The sequence below is a fragment of the Lithobates pipiens genome, unplaced genomic scaffold (assembly GCF_037356315.1).
Source record: "Lithobates pipiens isolate NorthernLeopardFrog02 unplaced genomic scaffold, aLitPip1_a1.2 Scaffold_18, whole genome shotgun sequence".
NCBI classification, from domain to species: Eukaryota; Metazoa; Chordata; class Amphibia; order Anura; family Ranidae; genus Lithobates; species Lithobates pipiens.
Genome location: NW_027507758.1, coordinates 506,683,925 through 506,704,244, shown reverse-complemented (window position 1 = coordinate 506,704,244; position 20,320 = coordinate 506,683,925). Strand labels below are relative to the sequence as shown.

General features: G+C 41.0%; 1 protein-coding gene across 1 annotated transcript in view; it reads left to right on the top strand.

Annotated features, from left to right (window-relative positions):
- Positions 1-20,320, top strand: part of SH3YL1 (SH3 and SYLF domain containing 1) — a 273,258-nt gene that overhangs the window by 84,278 nt on the left and 168,660 nt on the right. Inside the window, exon 4 of the mRNA XM_077488694.1 lies at positions 2,546-2,610. Coding sequence (XP_077344820.1) covers positions 2,546-2,610 — 65 coding nt within the window. The remainder of the gene's footprint in view (positions 1-2,545; positions 2,611-20,320) is intronic.

Genomic DNA, 20,320 nt, shown 5'->3' with positions numbered 1-20,320 from the left:
TAAAAAGAAAAAAAAACACATAGGCTTCCATTGCTGACCTCTTTAAAAATGCTATTAGCCTCAGGGACTCAGAAAGTATTTAGACCAAAGGAAAGCTTTCAAATGCCTGTAAAGTTTCTTGTATACACCACCAAGGTAATGGAATAGCCAGTGCTAGTAGTTGTTCACATTCAGCTGGACCTGTTTCACCACTCAGCCAAGTACCTTCCTTAGTTTAAATGAGTGTTGGGAACATACACCACATTTATGGTCATATGAGCAACTCGCACACTTTAATTGATTCCCAGTGGTGTCCTGAAATGTGTCAAGGCAGATGTCGTTTGTCTAAAATCATGACAGGAGGTATGAAATGTGATGTGAAAAACTCTGTGTAAATGATGGTGCTATATAAATGCCTGAAATTAATACATTTGAAAACACCTTGTTTTCATTGACATAATCCTATCCCCATGGTACCTTTTAAATCTGTAACATGTGTTAATTGTTTGAATTACATGGCTCAAAGTGTGAGTTGCTGTCAAGTTGCTGGGTAAAGATATTAAAATGGCATTATATGAGAGTTCCTGAGGTAATTTTTTTCTAGAATGTAGTTTAAAGGCTAAGTTCACCATTAAGGAAAAATAATAAATGCGCATATTTTTGCAGTTAAAAAAAAATCTCCATTTATTATTTTTTTATTATTGCATGTGCAATATCAGGCTCCTGCAGACATGTCCTCCAGCTTTCAAAGTTGGAGGAAGTGTCAGTGGGACTACAAGGGCACAGATCAGCACCCTCATAGTCCATTGAGAACTACAAGTCCATCTGCCACGGTCAGGACTGGCACCACCATAATGTGGCTTAGGCAGCCGCATTAGGGTTCCAGGATGAGTGGGGGGGGGGGGCGATGGAATCAGTATCCCCAGCTATTTGCTGGAGATTCAGATTTTTAATTGTGCTGCAAATGTGTTTTTATATACTCCTGTTTACTATACTGGCCAGAAATGTGTGTACTTTTGTAAAGCCAACTGTCGGGGCTTTCAATGTGGAAGTGATACAAGCTTATCACTTTCACAACCGTTGTGATGTGCACCCCCCCACCATATTTACCGGGCTCCACTGTCCCACCTGCGAGCCTGTTGGGGTCATGGCGGGTATCACAGGGAAGGGTGAAGGGGGTGCTTAATGGACATCTGTCCACTGAGCCTCCCTCCTGTGTACAGATCAGGAAGTGACTTGTTAGCTGTAATTTTCTGGTCATGAGCTGTCAATCACTGGGATCAGTGCCCAGTGAAGGAACACATTCTTTGTGCTATCAGCAGCAGTGGAGTAAAGAGGAGACATCAAGACCCCGGATGTCTAATAAAGAGTACCTGCCACCTATACGCTATCACATAGGGGGCTATTGGTCCCCTATGTGATAGCAATAAAGTATTGTAAAAAATAAAATAAAGTTTTAAACATCAGAATTTTATTTTTATTTTTTAGAGCCCACACATACAAAAACACACAAGTTGGGGTGCCTACGTTGGAAAAAGGTAAATACCCTACACATATTATATAGCACTACGCATTCCGGGGTGAAAGCAATAATTTTAGCACCATACCTCGGCATAATATACAGATGACCTGTAAGGGCTTTTAAAGTGGTGCTTATGAAAAAATATAGGGCACTGTTGTTTTTCACCATTTCATTGGCACATGTTGGTTATCTATTTACTTGGCACAACCCTATTCTTTTATATTTTACCAAGACAATTGGGTAATAGATTCCATCTACGTATCTGCCCAAAAATGTACTTTAGTGTATTTATTACCTACATTTTGTGTTTCATAATTCGTTGCAGTAATATCATGTAACACAAAAAATTGGAACTTCCAACATTTTGTTCTCTAGAGCGTCTTATTTCAGGAAATATATAATGTTTTCAGAATTTTAAGTAACCTTTAGGCCTAAATAGATTTTTAAAACATGTAAACAAAAAATTAAAAAAATAATTCCAGCAGGACTCAAGTGGTTAAAATACCTGTCTTCCATTCCCTAACACTGTGCCCTCTCTTCTACCAGTTGCAGCTTGGAAGTTTTAGTTTGTCTCACCTGTCCGCTACCTGTAGCCAGTGAGAGGAAGCAGGGAATGCATACGCACTGTCATGAAGGGGAGGGGGTGGTGGGAGGAGAGTGGGGAAAGGGGGCAAAATGCACCTTCATCTGTGTAGACAAAAATCCTTACACTGACCCTGGCAGACTGGACTTGTAGTATATTTATTCACAGATTTTAGTGAATGAATGATATGGCCATGTGGGCACAGCTTTGCATGTGGGCCCAGCTCTGCACAGCCATGCCAATTTTAAACGTGACAAAGGCTGTGAGGGAGAGGAACCCCTGTACTCTGTCACAGGTGAGGAGGGGGGAGGTGCTGGAGAATGTTACATGTTACGCCTTACATATGGGTTCCAAATGTGAAATTATCCTTTAAACCTTTTACTTTAAATATAATTTCCTCTGAAGAACTATGTTGCTTGTCTCGATTCAGATTTGACTAACTCAGTCTCTGTTTCCACTAGGATGGTCTGCTCCTTCTGCTATTGGCATAGCAGGACTTGGTGGGGGGTTTGAAATTGGAATAGAAGTAAGTACCAAAGTGGCCACATAATGATTTTAAAATGAATTAAGATGTTTCTTTTCCATTCACATACTGTATAATATAAAAAAAAAATGTACACTTATTTGTAATGTTTCTCTTCAAAATTTAAACTGTTAAAAGCACCTTATGCTACCAAATCTTGTGTTTATTGTCACCCCCCAATAGATGTTCTGGAATCTTTAAAATATTCTACCATGTTAAATATGGGCCAAGGTGTGCAATATCAGCACATGAACTTCAAGGCACTTAATAGATACTGACAAGAGGATGACTGTAGACTTCACTAATACTTAAAGGAGTATAACTGAGGACCCCAATGATGGTGACTGGAAGATGACAGTAGACTCCAGTGATGGTAATAGGAGGATGAATAGAGACCACAGTGATGGTAACAGGAGGATGAATAGAGACTACAGTGATTGTAACAGGAGGAGGAATAGAGACTCCAGTGATGGTTCGAGGTGGATGACTGGAGACTCCAGTGATGGTGACAGGAGAATGACTGGAGACTCCAGTGATGGTTCGAGGTGGATGACTGGAGACTCCAGTGATGGTGACAGGAGAATGACTGGAGACTCCAGTGATGGTGACAGGAGGAGGACTGGTGACTCCAATGATGGTTGCAGGAGGATAAATATAAACTCCAGTGATGGTAATTGGAGGATGACTGTATATTCCAGTGATGTTGACAGGAGGATGACTGGTGACAGGAGGATGACTAGAGACTCCAGTAATGGTGACAGGAGGATGACTGGAGACTCCAGTGATGGTGACAGGGGGGTGACTTGAGACCTCAATGATGGTGACAGGAGGATGACTGGAGACCCAAGTGATGGTGACTGGAGTATGTCTGGAAACTCCAGTGTTTCTGACAGGGGGGTGACCGGTTCCTCCTGATGCCTACTATTCAATGGTAATATGAGTTCAATGCAGGTTTCCCCAAAATGTATTGATATGTGAGCATTTGATAAGATTTGTCGAAAAGTGGGCATCTAAAATGAAGGTGGCATGGATGTTTTTTTTTTTTAAAACATATCGGTAGTCTTTGTTAGCCAAAGACATCAACTAATGTAACACTACCTGCAGACTTATATTAATAATCATTACTACCTTTTCTGTACTGTATTGGTTTTTCTTTGCATAAAAATTATTTTAGCCATGTGTAGTGGCTCATTAAGTTTGTCAATGTTCCTTGTAACAGAGTGTGACTTACTCTATGTCCCTAACATCACATTTGTGACAACACAGTGAGTGGAATGATGAATTTCCCTTGGCATGTCATATATTGTATTATAAGAAAGTCATTTACACAACTGACAACGGTGGGATAACATAAGTCTAGGCTCTGTTGGCAGGATCATGCTGGAATAACACATGTCATGTGCCTGTGTCTCTAATGAAGTGACACGCCGATTACTGAGATTTTATTTCAAACCATGCTGTCAGTAAGACTGTGAAATTGACAGGAAAGAGATCAAAAGTTTAAGATTCTCTGTCTGAATTGTTTAAAGGTTAATGTGAGGCATATGCAGAAGGCAGATTAAATTCCAGGGCAACTGTGTTTTATTTCGCAAAACATACCTAAAGTCAAATGGGGCCATATGAAATAGATCAGGCCTTCCGGTGGATAACCAGTTTTCTATTGGATAGATGATGGTGGCCACTTCTGAATTTTGTGCACAGACTATAAATCATGCAGAGATACAGTGTATGAGACAGCTGGCAAAACATATACCACCCTTTACAATTAGCAGACCACTAAAAATGTAAGAATTCTAGTGATGTGGCAAGGCTTCAATATTCCCACTTTGTACCACAGATGACAGCATGAAGTAAATTGTCACAAACTGAATCAATTCAGCTGGAGTAAATGCTTAAAACATGTTTAAGTGGAAGTTGCCTTCAGTGAAAACTTCCTGTCAAAATTATCAATAGATCCACAAATATTGAGTAGACAGCTGAAACTATTTACAAATCTCAACTTTTCCTGTAAAAGATGAGCTGGGCTCCCCCCTCCCTGTTTATCCTTCAAATGTGAAATACTGCTTCACTGACCAATTGATAGGCTTAAGATGACACCTACTCTGGGAAAGCTAGGTAAGGAAATCCTACCCAATGGGACTTCTATAAAAAACAGACAGAGCTTCTAACCCTTCTTCATTTTATCCTGTATTTTCATTCACAGAAATGTTGTATTCCATACAGTCAGTAAATATCAGTGTGTGAGATGATGTCCTCCACTCACCTGCTGAGCCCCCGATGCTCAGTAGTTGATGGTGGTGGTGGTGGATGATAATTGGAAGGCCAGGTGAGCAGAGCCCCCACAGTAAGCAAGAACACTTCCCCGAAATGCCATCCACACCCAACGTCATGAGCTCAGAAGCCACATCTCCAAAAAAATGACAGGTCACCCTGGCAACAGCAGAATACTGAGCACAAAGCTTTTCCCTGTCTGCCATATTGACAAAAGTCCTACCTGCTGAACGCATCAAAAATAAATGCCTCTATCCATGCTAAATGCGTGGAAGGACAAATCACTTCTATTGGCTATTGTATTCTAACAACTGCAGCTGTAAGAATACCCAAACAGCGCCTGCATATGATTGGATCCAGGCCCTGTTAGGCCTACAAATTTCCACCTGACTCCTTTAACAAAAGTAAATTGAACAGTCAAATTTTGTTGAGTCAGGTGGTGTCATGGCTGAAATTTTGTGCGATTTAACAGTAATCAGCTAAAATTCAACTTGTATATGTGACAGAAACCATGAATCAGATGAAACAGAAGTACAATTAAATCACACTTGTTTATTAATAAAAAAAAAAAGATAAATAGAAAAAGCGTAGTCAAGCATAGCCAGAGTCCAGTATCCAGATCAGATAGTCAGCCAGGCCAGAAGTCAGGGATCCAAGTAGAGCAACAGCAAACAGGATAAGGAGCCAGAAGGGCTGTCAGCAAGCCAGTCTTTAACCACTTCCCACCCGGCCAATGCATATATACGGCCGTCTACTCCTGATAGGACGTCCTTCAGAAGTAGCGGGATCGCACGTGCCCGCGCAGCAGCGCGATCCCGATGTGCGCGTGTCACCCGGACACCACACATCTCAGATCGGCAGGAGGGCTCTGTGATTGGCCCTCCTGATCACATGACGGCCGTGTCCAACCACGACCGTCATGTGATGTAAACAAACAGCCGGTTGTTAGGCAATCGGCTCTCCTCTCCTCACACGGAAGTCATCGCTGAGGAGAGGAGAGCAGAACGCTGCAGCTGGCTGATGATCAGTGAGTATGGGCTGCTTTTTACAGCTTTTTACTCACTGATCATCAGTGTAGTGTCAACACACAACACACCACACAGTACAAACACAGTCCCCACATATGTCCCCAAAACACACATGTCCCCAAAACATACATGTCCCCAAATAATAAAAACACATGTCCCTAATAATAAAAACATGTCCCCCACATATGTCCCACTAAAATCACATGTCCCAATGATTATCTGCACACATATGTACGTGATCACCTGCACACATATGTACATGATCATTTACGTACATATGTCCCTGATCACACAAACCAATTATTATACACTTAACGGAATTTGTTTTACCAAAAACATGTAGCAGAATACATTTTGGCTTAAATTTATGACAAAATTAGATTTTATTGGATTTATTTTCAAATAGAAAAAAGAAAATATTGTTTTTTTTCCAAATTTCCGCTTTTTTTGCGCTTATATCGCAAAAAAAAAAAAAACGGAGTCGTGAATAAATAAGACCAAAATAAAGCTCTATTTGTGTGAACAAAATTATAACAATTTCATTTGGGTACAGTGTAGCATGACCGCGCAATTGTCACTGAAAGCGCTAGAGCGATGAAAGCTGAAAATTGGGCTGGGAAGGAAGAGGGTGAAAGTGCCCTGTATTGAAGTGGTTAAACAAACCGCAGGAGATGGTTTCTAGTGATGTGACCAAGGCGAAGGCAGAGGTGAAGTGAGCTGGAAGGCTTTAAGTAGGCAGGTCAGACGAGCTTCATCAGGAAAAGCTGGTAACTGTGGAGAGAGAAGAGAGCTGGCAATTAGCCAACAGCTGATCGGCCAGCCCAGAGAAGGAAGGGCTAAGCCAGCCCTGACAATATGGCAGTCTTTAGCCTGAATGTAAAAAAACAAAAAAAAAATGAATGCAGCCACCACACCTAAGTATTAGTAAGCTGCAATATTGTATAAATTTAAAAGTTGATTCCTTGAGTTTAGTTATCTTTTAAAGTTAAAGGAGAAGTAGGACAAAAACTCTTTTGGCCCTACATCTGCTGTAGGTCACAAGAGGGCACATCATTCTGCACTCCTGTAATCTGTATTCAGCTGACAGCGGGCGAAACTCGGCTGACATACTGACATTACTACTTGGTTCAGGCTCTAGATAGATCATGATTTTAATGTTGGAATCCACCCAAATCTCATGCTGCTGAGAGAGTGCTGGAGGGGCAGAGCAGATAGCCAGTGACTGACAGCTGCAACTTTCTGCTCACTGAAGACCGAGAACTGAGTGAAGAGCGGTTATTGATTGCTTAGTTCTCTGTCTTAGGCTGGATTCACACCTATGCATTGTTTGTGCTTTTTGCATTTTGCAGATTTGCACTACAGTCGATTTAACATGGTTTCCTATCTAACACGTTCTGTAGTGCAAATCTGCAAAATGTAAAAAGCACTAAAAATACATAGGTGTGAATACAGCCTTAGAGGTGGCAGGATCAGTGCTACATTCACCTAGCTAAGTATGTATGTTGCCTTTTTTTTTTTTGCAAAATCTTTATTTAGACAGAGATATAAGAACAAAACAGTTGAGACTTTCGAAAAAATAAAGGCCATCAATTACAAGGTACTGGAATCTCACATTCCCTTTATACTCAAAGTTCCCAGGATGTACTAGGGAAACATCAACTTTTACAAGCAAAGTGCAGTAAAATTTGTGCCCAAGAATGTAAAACACCAGTATCAAGCAATAAACAAAGCAAAAAAAGGCCTATGAAATCTCCCAGCTCCATTGATGCGCTTGATAAAGCCTAAACTGAGAAGTGATCAGAGAACTAAGAGAAAGGGAGATTTGGGGGGAGGAGGGGAGCCAAACAAAGATCCCTGTCACCCCTCCCTTGGGAGAAAGAACACCTTAAGAAAAAAAAAACAGGTCAGCAACCCTAACCTGGTCTTCACAAGCTTGTTAAATAAAAAAATAGCCATCAGAAAAAAAAAACACTAACGGTATCATAATATCAATTGTTTGTATCTGTCAGAGACTGTGAACTCCATCCATAGTACCCAAGTTTCGTAAAACTGTGGAAATATATCCATACACTGATAATGCCACTCCTCCGCTTGTTGTATATCTTGCATCTTTAAAAACCAGTGTTTCTTTTTTTCAATGCCCGCCCTTCTCTTTTAAAACGTATAACTCTTCTTTTTTTTTTTTCAAAACGTTAAAGTCGTTTTAAACCAAAAAAGAACTATATTGCAGCTTAGAAATCATTAATGTTATGACTGCATTCGTTTTCTTTTTTTTTAGTCTTCTTTCCCTCTGCTTTCACCTGTTGATCTGGCCAGCAACACACCTCTTGTTTTAGGGCACCTGAATTCTGGATGGATTAACAGAGACACCTTTGTACAGCAGCATTCTCGGTCTGGGGGAGCAGGGTGTTTAGATGTACTAGCAAATTTAGAGACACTAACAAATCAAAGCCAATCTCCAGCTAACAATGTATAATCAGTTACAGCAACAGTTTTAATTTTTTTGGGATAAAGGTTTTATCTAAATAAATAAAAGCTGACGATTGCTAGCACCCCTGCCAATGGTAAATAGGTTGTCTTAGCCCGCTGACTGCTACATCTGCACAGCTTGTTCAGTTTAAAAACAACAGACTTGCTGGCATGATCGCCAGGTGAAAATAAAGGACATCTAAGTATTGGTAATCTACAATAAAATAAATGTTTGCTTTTGGATTTAATACCACTTTTAATTGAAAAATGTCCCCTGTGGTAGCTCCAATGTCAGTCATAATGTCTTCTACCGCAGCTGACTGCTGAAAATAAAAAAACACTGCTCCTCCAATGCTGGCTCCTGCCATTCTGTCAGCATGGCCATCAGGTGACCCTGCCCCCTTGTGGAGTCTTAACCCCCCCCATGTTGAGAGCATGTGGCCTGGTATGGTTCAGGAGGGGGTGTGGCCCTCGCTCCCCCCCCCCCCCCCCGTTTACTGGTCTGCCAGGCTGCATACCAGGGATAAGGGTCTGCTATGGATTTGGGGCAGACCCTATACCATTTTTTTTTTTATTCTGGCTTGGGGTTCCCCTCAAAATCCATACCAGACCCAAATGGCCTGCAGTGGATTTTGAGGGGGGGGGGGGGCCTATGCTGTTTTTTTAAAATATTTTGTCAAAGTCAGATCAAAATTGGATCCCGTTCATTAAAGCGGTTGTATACCCCCTGACACTTTTTTTTTTTTTAATACCCCTGTAAGACAAAAGGCATAATGAGCTAATATGCACTGCATACTAGCTCATTATGAAATACTCACCTGAGAACGAGGCGTCGGTAATTCACCTGGTCCACGCCGAGGGAGATGACATGTTGCCTCGGCGTGTCTTCCGGGTATCACAGCTCCAGCAATGTGAGTGGCTGGAGCTGCGATGTTGTCACTCCTGTGCATGCACGTGGGAAACTTCTTTCCGGCAAGGCCTGGAATCTGCCAGGCTTTCAGCCGAGAATCCCCTGTGCGCATGCGCCGCTGCAGTCAGTGGCTCATTGCAAGGGGAATATCTCCTAAACCGTACAGGTTTAGGAGATATTTTTTTTTACCTACAGATAAGCCTTAATATAGGCTTACCTGTAGGGAAAAGATAAAAAATAGACTATACAACCTATTTAAGGTTGCATGGAAGTCGGATCAATGTTGCACAGAATTTGCAGGGCAAAGTCGGATCGACAGTTGCACGACTTTCATGTTGCACCAGTGTGAACCAGGCCTTAATGTAGGTGGACTATTACCTTCTCTTGTTATCTATTAAACAACTGCTCCACCCAATTGTAATCATTTTATTATAGGTAGAGCCTAGTGGTCTAAGTCAGCACCCGGTATCTATATGCCATGGAAGCAGCTAGGTCTCAATTTTATAATTTCTTGTGTACTGTTACTATCCACCTAAGAGAAGTGTGTATTTTTTATAATATAAAATACATTAGGCAAGGAGAGTGGGAACCCTTTATAGAAGTCACAAGGTGTGCAGACACAAGAACTGAGGCATTGGGATCTTGCCAATAGATTCTCCAAGGCATATAAGAAATTGGTGGTTTCATTTTAAAACCTCTACCAAAGAACAAAATATCAGTTTTGGGTGGACATACCCTATAAATAAGAAGAATAAGTACAAGGCCATGCCCAAAACAGCCAATCACATTTCAACCCCATTTTTTCAATTTGGATGCAAATATGTAAGGAATGTAAGGGAAGCTGTGGTCAATGTGAGTACAATCTTCGTTTTAACTTTCTAACATTTTTGTGAATAACTGTTATGCCGCGTACACACAATCGGACTATCAGACGGACAATCCGCCGGACTTTGCAGCAGAGATCCGCCGAATGGACCTGGCCACACACGATTACTCCAAAAGTCTGGCAGATTCGAACGTTATGATGTAGAATAAGGAAGTTCATAGCCAGTAGCCAATAGCTGCCCTAGCATCAGTTTAAGTCCACCGGACTAGCACGCAGATGAACGGATTGTCCGCTAAAAGCCGAGTCCGGCAGACAATTTTGAGTCAAGTTTTCTTTCTAAGTCCGCCGGACTTTTGGGAAGAAAATGTGCTCTGGAGCCCACACACGATTGAATAGTCCGGCGGCGGACTAAGTCCGCCGGATAGTCCGATCGTGTGTACGTCGCATTACAGAGCTCATTTCCTGTGTTTGCAGTATTGTCTGACATTTTGTCTTGCGTCTCACAGATGTAAAAATCGATGTATAATAGGAAAAAAAAAATGTGCCAGAAATTAAGCCAATTGATCTTTTGATACATATCACACGAGCCTCTAATCATTGAATGGAAATCCAGGTGGGGTTAATTAGAGTAAATCTCTTCCATGGTACCGCAGACAGACTTCTGGCTGAGTAACTTGGATTAGACATCTGCTGCTGGAAACACACCGGAGCACTACACTTATCTTTTCTAATTTCCCCAGGAGCGACAAACTTCTTCCTCAGCATTCTTCACGGACATTGAATTGTCACCTTGTCTCTGGAGTGGTAACTACCCATTATTTCTATAAGGGGTAGCCTACATGGGGGTTCCTCTTTCATCTACTGTTCTCTCGCACATCTTTTCCATATCTTATGCCACTCGCTCTGCTCTCAGGATATAGCTTTTTAAATAATATCACTGTTAGTATTAGGTCCCATTTTTTGACATCTGGAAGTCATTGCTGTGCTGAAAAAAAGAGTAATAGAAGGCCTGAAATACTTTCTGGATAAAATGCTGCTGCTGGCAGTCTCTAATGCCTGGTACACACAATGAGATTATTGGACGAACGATCATCCGTTTCTTTTTTTTTTGCATGCTAATCTCAGATTAAACCTGAAGTCATGAAAATTCTCATCCGACAGAATAAAAATTTGGAAGTGATGTAATGTATTGTTTTGTTTTAGTATTGCATTTTTGAACAACAACTGTACAGATTAAATGAAAGTTGTACGATGTTGGATCGTCTGAAATGTTTTTTCATGCATGTCCGATCGGATAATATAAGATGTACGAACTATCATGATTGATCCTAGAAAGCTCTGTACTAACGATCTGATTATCATACAATCGTTTCAAAAGCATTATTTTTCATGCCATTTTCTGATCATGTGTATGGGGCTTAAGTCTGGCCATGTCACCAAAAGCCAAGCACTTTGTTATATGCTTCAGACATGTAACCAGCACTAGAGATAGCCTGGGGCAATATTCTCTTTAGAAAAGGTGACTTTTGTATGCCTTTTGCTATATTTTGTTATCCATCCCCGCAAGGTTGTTATTAGCCTTGCTGGGATAGCCTTTAAATCCCAACTGAGTAGAAAAGCCTATCTGTTGGCAGCATGCTGTAGAGAAGGTCTATCTGCAGAGCTAACTAAGATTATAGGTCTACAATTAGCAACGTGCATGCATCCTGCTAATTAGAAATTGTCTGCTCTGATTCAGCATGAAGCTTTTTGGATCTCTGCAGAGAGACCACTGCTTCTACACAGAGAGTAAGGGTCCTACTCTTACACATTATGGTAGGGGACAGGCTTTTCTATTTAAGCTATGACTGCTTTCTAAACAAAGACTTTGTAAGATTTTGAACACCTTTTGTTTTGATAACCTGGAATATATTTAATAAATATAAAATATATTATAATTCATTATATGTATAGAGGATTTGGTAAAAAAAGGTAGTCTATTATATTATATTTAAATGTGATTAGTTGCTGTAATTGTAAATCTTTCATAAGCAACATTGCACAGTTAATGTAATTTAAATCTAAATGTCTGTATCATTTATAAAGAGGCACACAATCAGTAGTAATTCATACACAATTGGGTTATACAGCCACCCTCAGGAGGCAAACAAAAAAAGCTGTTGGCTAGCCAGGTTTAACTCTTCCACTCTCTTCATGCTTTAGATGGGTTAATCCTCACCAGCATGTTGAAGGCCATACCTAAATCTCACCAAACTGAAGATGTTGGAGCCTGTCTTTAATGTGAACTTTAGGCACTGAGCTCTGATTGTGGCACTTCCCATTCTTTCAGTTACTGCTAGTTAGCCATAGAGTGTGTTACAGGTCCAGAGCTGTGACATAGCCTCTGGTATAACCCCCGCTCTGAGGACTTCTTGCTAAATACGCCCAAGAATTGAGCTCTACTTTCAATTCTTCTATGTACTGTGTAAGCTGGAGAGTGCTCTTTATTTCCCACACCGTGGTAAATCTCTGAGAGATTTCCAGTCCTATGCATGCTGAATATTCAAAACTATTGCTTCTGCTACTATTAAGTGCTACCATTTTCCCTTTGTTCTGTTGATTTTACAGAGAGGGATAACATGCTCTACACATTCTGTTCCCGCCTTTTTCAGTGTAAGGCAGAATTTCCCTCCAATTGCAGGGGGCATGTGGTTTTCACCTCAGTTACTCCTTGCTACCGCCTTCAGCAACCCAGTTACCACTGGCCAATAACCTCCCCTGCTCTCAGTAGCTGCTTTGGTATGTTTTAAATTAAAACAGTAATAACTTCCCTCCCCCCCAAAAAAGTATACATTTTCAGCTTACCAATCCTTACATGTGGTGGCTACATTCATTTTCTTTTTGTTAGGCTTTTTCCCTCTGTTTTCACCTAGTGATCTGGTTAGTAACACATCTCCTGTATTAGAGTGCCTCAGTTAACAAAATCTAAATTAAATGAACAGAAGAGAAATCTGAATCAAATCAATATTTGGTGTGACCACCCATTGACTTCAAAACAACTTCAATCCTTCTAGGTACATTTGTACACAGTTTTTGAAGGAACTTGGCAGGTAGATTGTTCCAAACATTTTGGACAATTAACTCCAGGTCTTCTGTGGATATAGTCCACCTCAAATCCTTCTATCTCTTCGTGTATGAAGAGACTCATTGATGTTGAGATCAGGGCTCTGCCGGAGTAAAGCCATCGCTTTTAGGACTCCGTGCTCGTCTTTACACTGAAGAACGTTCTTAATGACATTGGCTGTTTAGGGTCATTGTCTGCTGCAGAATACATTTGGGGCCAGTCATGCACCTCCCTAAAGGTATGGCATGATGGATAAGTATCTGCCTGTATTTCTCAGCATTGAAGACACCATTGATCTTGACCAAATCTCCAACTCCATTTGCAGAAATGCAGCCCCAAGCTTGCAAGGAACCTCCACCATGCTTCACTGTTGCCTACAGAGACTCATTATTGTACCGCTCTCCAGCCCTTTGGGGAACAAACTGCCTTTTGTTATAGCCAAATAGTTCACATTTTGACTCCACCATCCAGAGCACTTGCTGCAATTCTTCTACACCCCAGTTCCTATGTTTTCATGCATAAGACATGGAAACAAGGCTATACGACTCAACTGTGCATAGAAACATGTGGTGCAAAAAAATGGCAGCAGGTGCTCTGGCCATTCATTTACTTAAATCTACATTTAAAGTTTTGGGTTTGATGGTAGCTTCATTCAGGACATTTCTGTATGCTCACTTCCGCTTTAGACTCCTACAACTCAACATTCTGTCTGAGTGGGAAAAGAAGGTGCAATCTCTGGGCAAATTGATATGCCTGATTATCTCTGGCCTGGTGGCTCAGGAATTCAGCGCTAGAGCCAGGGAAATCCCTTATTCCGTTATCTTAGAAGATACTGATAATGGATGTCAGCCTGACAGGCTTAGAAGGAGTCCTAAACGTCTTCTCAGTGCAGGGAACTTTCAGGTGATTTAGTTATCCCTAAATCACTGGACCTCTTGACTCCATGGCCATCCGATCTGGATTCAGTCGGACAGTGCCACAATAATTGCATATGGCAAGAGAAGCAGGATAAATTCTATCTTGGGCAGGAGATCTCATTCCAGCGTTGTCCACCATTCAGATTCCAGGCAATTGGTAAGCAGATTATCTCAGACAGCAATGCTTAGACTAATGGAAATGGTCTTTAAACAGGAGGTCTTTTAGAACTTCTGTTACAGGTGGCGGGGGGGGGGGGGGGCAGATTTGGACCTACTGGCTTCTGGGTTCAGCACCATACCACTCAGATTTATCAAGTAGCAGAGGCTAGTACTGGGACCAAAGCAACCTGATCTCAGCATTTCCTCCTCTAAAACTCCTTCCTCATCCCCTCCAATAGACCGAGATAGCATCTAATTGGCGTAGTCAAATGTGTTGATCCATCTTCTAAGGGCCGTGGTACAACCTTGCTCCATGGTTAAAGGCTTTGACCAATAGAGGAAATGACCAAATAAATGTAACCAATGGTCTAGAATTGTGTTACATTGATTTTCTTGTTTTGAACATATACAGTTGTGCTCATAAGTTTACATACCCTGGCAAAATTCATGATTTATTGGCCATTTTTCAGAGAATATGAATGATAACACAAAAACATTTCTTTCACTCATGGTTAGTGTTTGGCTGAAGCCATTTATTATCAATCAACTGTGTTTACTCTTTTTAAATCATAATGGCAATAGAAACTTCCCAAATGACCCTGATCAAAAGTTTACATACCCTGGTGATTTTGGCCTGATAACATGCACACAAGTTGACACAAAGGGGTTTTAGTAGCTATTAAAAAGTAACCTCTCTCACCTGTGATCTGTTTGCTTGTAATTATTGTGTGTGTATAAAAGATCAACAAGTTTCTGGATTTCTGACAGACCCTTGCACCTTTCATCCAGTACTACTCTGACGTTTCTGGATTCTGATCCATGGGGAAAGCCAAAGAATTGTCAAAGGATCTGTGCTAAAAGGTAGTTGAATTGTATAAAACGGGAAAGGGATATAAAAAGATATCCAAGGAATTGAGAATGCCAATCAACAGTGTTCAAACTAATCAAGAAGTGGAAAATGAGGGGTTCTGTTGAAACCAAACCAGGTAGACCAACTAAAATTTCAGCTACAACTGTCTGGAAAATTGTTCAGGATGCAAAGAAAAGCCCACAAATAACTTCAGGTGAAATACAGGACTCTCTGAAATCATGTGATGTGGCTGTTTCGAGATGCACAATAAGGAGGCACTTGAATTACTTGATTACTACGCAAATGTCACAAAGTATTAGCGCAGAGACAAGCCTCAAACCTTCTGCCACAAAGTCATTTGGAGTGATGAGACCAAAATTGAGTTTTTTGGCCACTGCCATAAACGCTACATTTGGAGAGGAGTCAACAAGGCCTATGATGAAAGGTACGGAGGTGGATCGCTGATGTTTTGGGGAAGTGCGAGCTACAAAAGGCACAGGAAATTTGGTCAAAATTGTTGGCAAGATGAATGCAGTATATTATCATTTGCATTCATCAGCCAGGAAGCTGCTCATGGGACGTACTTGGACATTCCGACATGACAATGATCCAAAACACAAGGCCAAGTCGACCTGTCATTGGCTACAGCAGAATAAAGTGAAGGTTCTGCAGTGGCCATCTCAGTCTCCTGACCTCAATATCATTGAGCCACTCTGGGGGGATCTCAAATGTGCAGTTCATGCAAGACAGCCCAAGAATTTAGAGGATCTGGAGGCTTTTTGCTAAGAGGAATGGGCAGCTTTACCATCTAAAAAGATAAAGCGCCTCATCCACAAATACCACAAAAGACTTCAAGCTGTCATTGATGTTAAAGTATGTAAACTTTTAATCAGTGTCATTTGGGTAGTTTCTGTTGCCATTATGATTTAAAAATAGTAAACACAGTTGATTGATAATAAATAACACTACACTAACCATGAGTGAAAGAAACGTTTTTGTATTCTCATTCATATCCTCTGAAAAATGGCCAAGAAATCATAAATTCTGCCAGGGTATGTAAACTTATGAGCACAACTATATGTACTTCCTATGCTTATCATCTCCAGCTAATAACCATAATGTGGTGTTTTACAAATACCCATAATGGAGGAACATTCATTTGGAAGAAAAAATAGCCTAAAGAAACAAATGTGCATGCAGATTCACTGGAGGAATGGCTATGCAAGTGGTGTATAAGTAGACCCCTAAGACACGTGATTCATGTTACTTTATAACTGTAACATGTTCCAGTGTTTTTCTTTTTAATTTCTTACAAATTCTTTTCAACTGTGGCGACCGCTCATTTTGGGCCCAGCCCCTAATCTATAGGGCTCCAGACGCATGGATTCCATTTTGTTGTTTTGAAGCACATGATTAGAGCTGGAGGCTCTAATTGGCTTTTAAAAAGGGTGGGCTCAGGCGCAGAGTACTGCGCCCTGAGCCCACCCTGTTGTTTGACATTAGCAAATTAATATTCGCTAATGTCTTCCTGTTTCTCCTCCTGACCAATCAGGAAGCAGTCCTGAGACCCCCATGTGCCGCTAGTCCAAAGACCCTATTGGCCGGGAGGAGACGCGACAGACAGGACACAGAGGAGATGGAGGAGGGAGGCCGCTGTCGCAGCCATGACCTGCATGGGGTAAGTGCAGGGCTGATGGGGGCCTGGTGGGCCAGGGGGTGAGTGAGTAAACCAAGGGGGATGTGGGTATGGTGTGTGAGCTTGAGCGATGGGGGGTTAGTGTGGGTGGGGTGCTGTGCTGAAGGGAAGCGGGGGAGGATGTCTGTGATCAGGTCTGTCTCTGCCGCCAACAACCCCCCCACCCCCCCCCACTGGCCGAAGGAGCTCCAGCTGTCAGTGCTTTTTAATAAATCTAGTTATTCTCGAAGATAACCATTTAGCATTAGCATGTGTGAGGAAAGAAAGGAGAAAATCTTGAAAAATGAAAAATAGTGTAGTCCCCATATCTAAGAACTGGTAAGGTGAAATGTATAACCTATTCATTTTTTGGTTTAGATAGAATTTTTTATGCAATCTGTTATGTATGAATGAGGATCACAAAGTCACGGAGCAGACTGAAAAGAACAGTATGTGAAAAGATTAAATTTACATACTGTAAAAAGTCATGAATGATTTTTTCCTCCATTCATTTAAAGGGCACTTGTGGGGATTTTTTTTCCATGCTTGTTCTAGGAAAGTGATCTGAAATGGGGGGGAAAACTGCGCTAAAATCAAAATAAACTGTGCAAGAAGCTGCTAGCACTCTAACAAACAAAGTCAAACAAGAATGGTGAAAAAATTGTGTAGCCCTACAAATATATGGTTCAAATACCATTGCGTGTACTCAGAACACGATATGAATGTTGGGTGACAGCACAATGTGACAAAACAATAATAAAGGAATGTGCATAGCACAATGAGTGCAGGAATCCAATGGTAAGTGAAGCTACAATGGATAATTCAAAATAAAGTCCACAAAGTAGACAAGATGGACTTCTTCCTATTACGGTGACACCAAGACAGTGGAAGAGAAAAACAGGTTGTCTGTAGTCACTCTAAACAACTCTTCAAGGATAAGTAGGTGGGATGGACACACATGTCTTACGACAGTGGGTCAGAAAAGCTTGTGATCCTGAGGGATCTGAATCAGGTGCTGTGCACGGAGGATGGTCAGATGGATCAGGTGCAGGGTCCCCGATTTTCTGTCGACAAACTCCACAGACACTGTATGATCAGGCTGGATGTACCTTGGAACAGCTCTTCGTAAACTGCACAGGCAGGCATGTAATGTACCTTAGGCAGTGAGAAGGAGTCACAGGACACCACATGGCAACTCTTCCTCACAAGAGGAAGCAGAGTGGAATATTTTTTGGGTTTACATCCACTTTAATCTTCTTCTGATGAAGCCATTCCTTTGTTGATTTGGATGTATGTTTTGGATCGTTCTAATGCCGAACACGCCCCCATTAGGTTTGCACCAGAACATGCGAACAGGCAAAAAATTGGTTTGAACACGTGAACACCGTAAAAGTATATGAGACACGAACATGAAAAATCAAAAGTGATAATTTTAAAGGCTCATATGCATGGTATTGTCTTAAAAAGTATTTGGGGACCTGGGTCCTGCCCCAGGGGACATGTATCAATGCAAAAAAAGTTTTAAAAATTTACGTTTTTTTCGGGAGCACTGATTTTAATATTGCTTAAAGTGAAACAAAAAAGTGTAATGAATAAGTGATGTTGTTTGTGCTGTGAGGGAGGAAGTAATATAAAAAGATAAAACTATAAAATAAAATCCATGTGGTCATAAGTTACGTAATAATACTAGTAAAACAAGGAAAAAAGGTATGACCCAATTAAAATAAATATCAAGTGAAACGAATGAACATCAATCCTATAAGAACATGGTAAGTCCTGGTTAAAACTGAGTATAAACAAAACGTGCTGAATAAATGTGATAAATCCTTATTACAATGATATACTGTAAGTCTATATTTGAAGACAACTAACTGGATGAAGATAGCTTGATCAGCTGGTGAAAAAGTGATGGTATGTGATGATAATTGATATCCCCAAAAATGTAAAATGTAAACAAGTGAACTGTAATGGATAAGTCCCTCCACCAGTATAGCAAAAGGTGCTACAAAAATGGCAAAAAAGTCCCTCCACCAGTATAGCAAAAGGTGCTACAAAAACGGATTACACCTGTAGTTGTGCAAGCAGCTCACCTTACTGCCGTAAGGTATACAGCATAATTTGATCACAAAAGTTGAATAGGATGGCGGATGCAATAACAATCCCCTCAGGGCTCTGTTTGGTTGCTTGGATAGTCTCAGGCACGTTTAGGGCATATGAAGAAACACAAAAGTAAAGTTCATAGCATAATTCTGCAAGGTAAAGGAGGAGAATGGGACAAAAGCAGATCCACAAGTGATGCACTAATTTTTACAATAAAGAGCATAGGCATCAATCCACGAACGCTGAGTTCGTAAGCCCCTGTGTGTGGTCCTGGGTCTGTTCTTGCTCCAAAACACTTCCAGTTTGGCTCAGTGATCGATGTATTAAAATATAAACAGAGAAATGGCCATAGCGTGATCCCGTTTTTAAAATGGATTTATTAATAATCTAAAACATGAAAAATCACATTTAAAAATGGCTCAAATGACGCAGCAAACCACGAGCGCCGAGCTCGTATCCTACAGTCAGATTGTGGCTGAAACCAGTTCTCCAATCCCAATGCGTATCGTCACTTCATCATGGGATACTACTGTGTAAAAAATGTTTCCTTAAATAGTGTGGTTGATTAAGCGCTCGGCGGCCGTTTTGTTGTAGCCGCCATTGAAATGAATGGAGCCGATTCCACAGCCATTTTTTGTTAGTCCGGAGATACATAAACACACAATATCCTTGCATAGGGCGACGGAATAAACGACCAGTGTGTTTTAGTGGACTGGCTTAACACTGCATAACACAGACACAACATAATGCGATGCATCACGTTTTGGCGTGGGGTTCCTCTTAAAATCCATACCAGACCTGAACGGTATGGTATGAAATTTGGGGGGATTCCCACGCATTTTTTTTTTTCTAATTTTGGTTTTGGGTTCCCCTGTGGGGGAATCCCACGCCGTTTTTATCAATGAACTTTTATGTATATTGCCGGGACAATTCATTATAGCCGCAAGTAGTTTTAAATTAATTTTTTTCCTTTAGAAATATAATTTTGCTGTCAGACTGTTCTAAACACGGGAAACTTGCACCAATTTACAGGCATACTATAGACACCCCCTAGGTATGAAATTGAAAGGAATATTACACTTTTATTGTTTCACTTTAAGCATTATTAAAATCACTGCTCCTGAAAAAATGGCAGTTTTTAAATCTTTTTTGTGCATTGATAGATGTCCCCTGGGGCAGGACCCAGGTCCCTAAACACTTTTTATCACAATAACTTGCATATTAGCACTTTTGATTTCTCCCATTGACTTTTTTTAAAGGGTGTTCCGCGGCTTTCGAATTTGCCGCAAATACCCCAAATTGTTCGCTATTCAGCGAACAGCCAATGTTCGAGTTGAACTCATGTTTGTCCTGAACATAAAGCCCATCCCTAATGCTGAAAGATGAAGTTCCCCTTCATATTCAG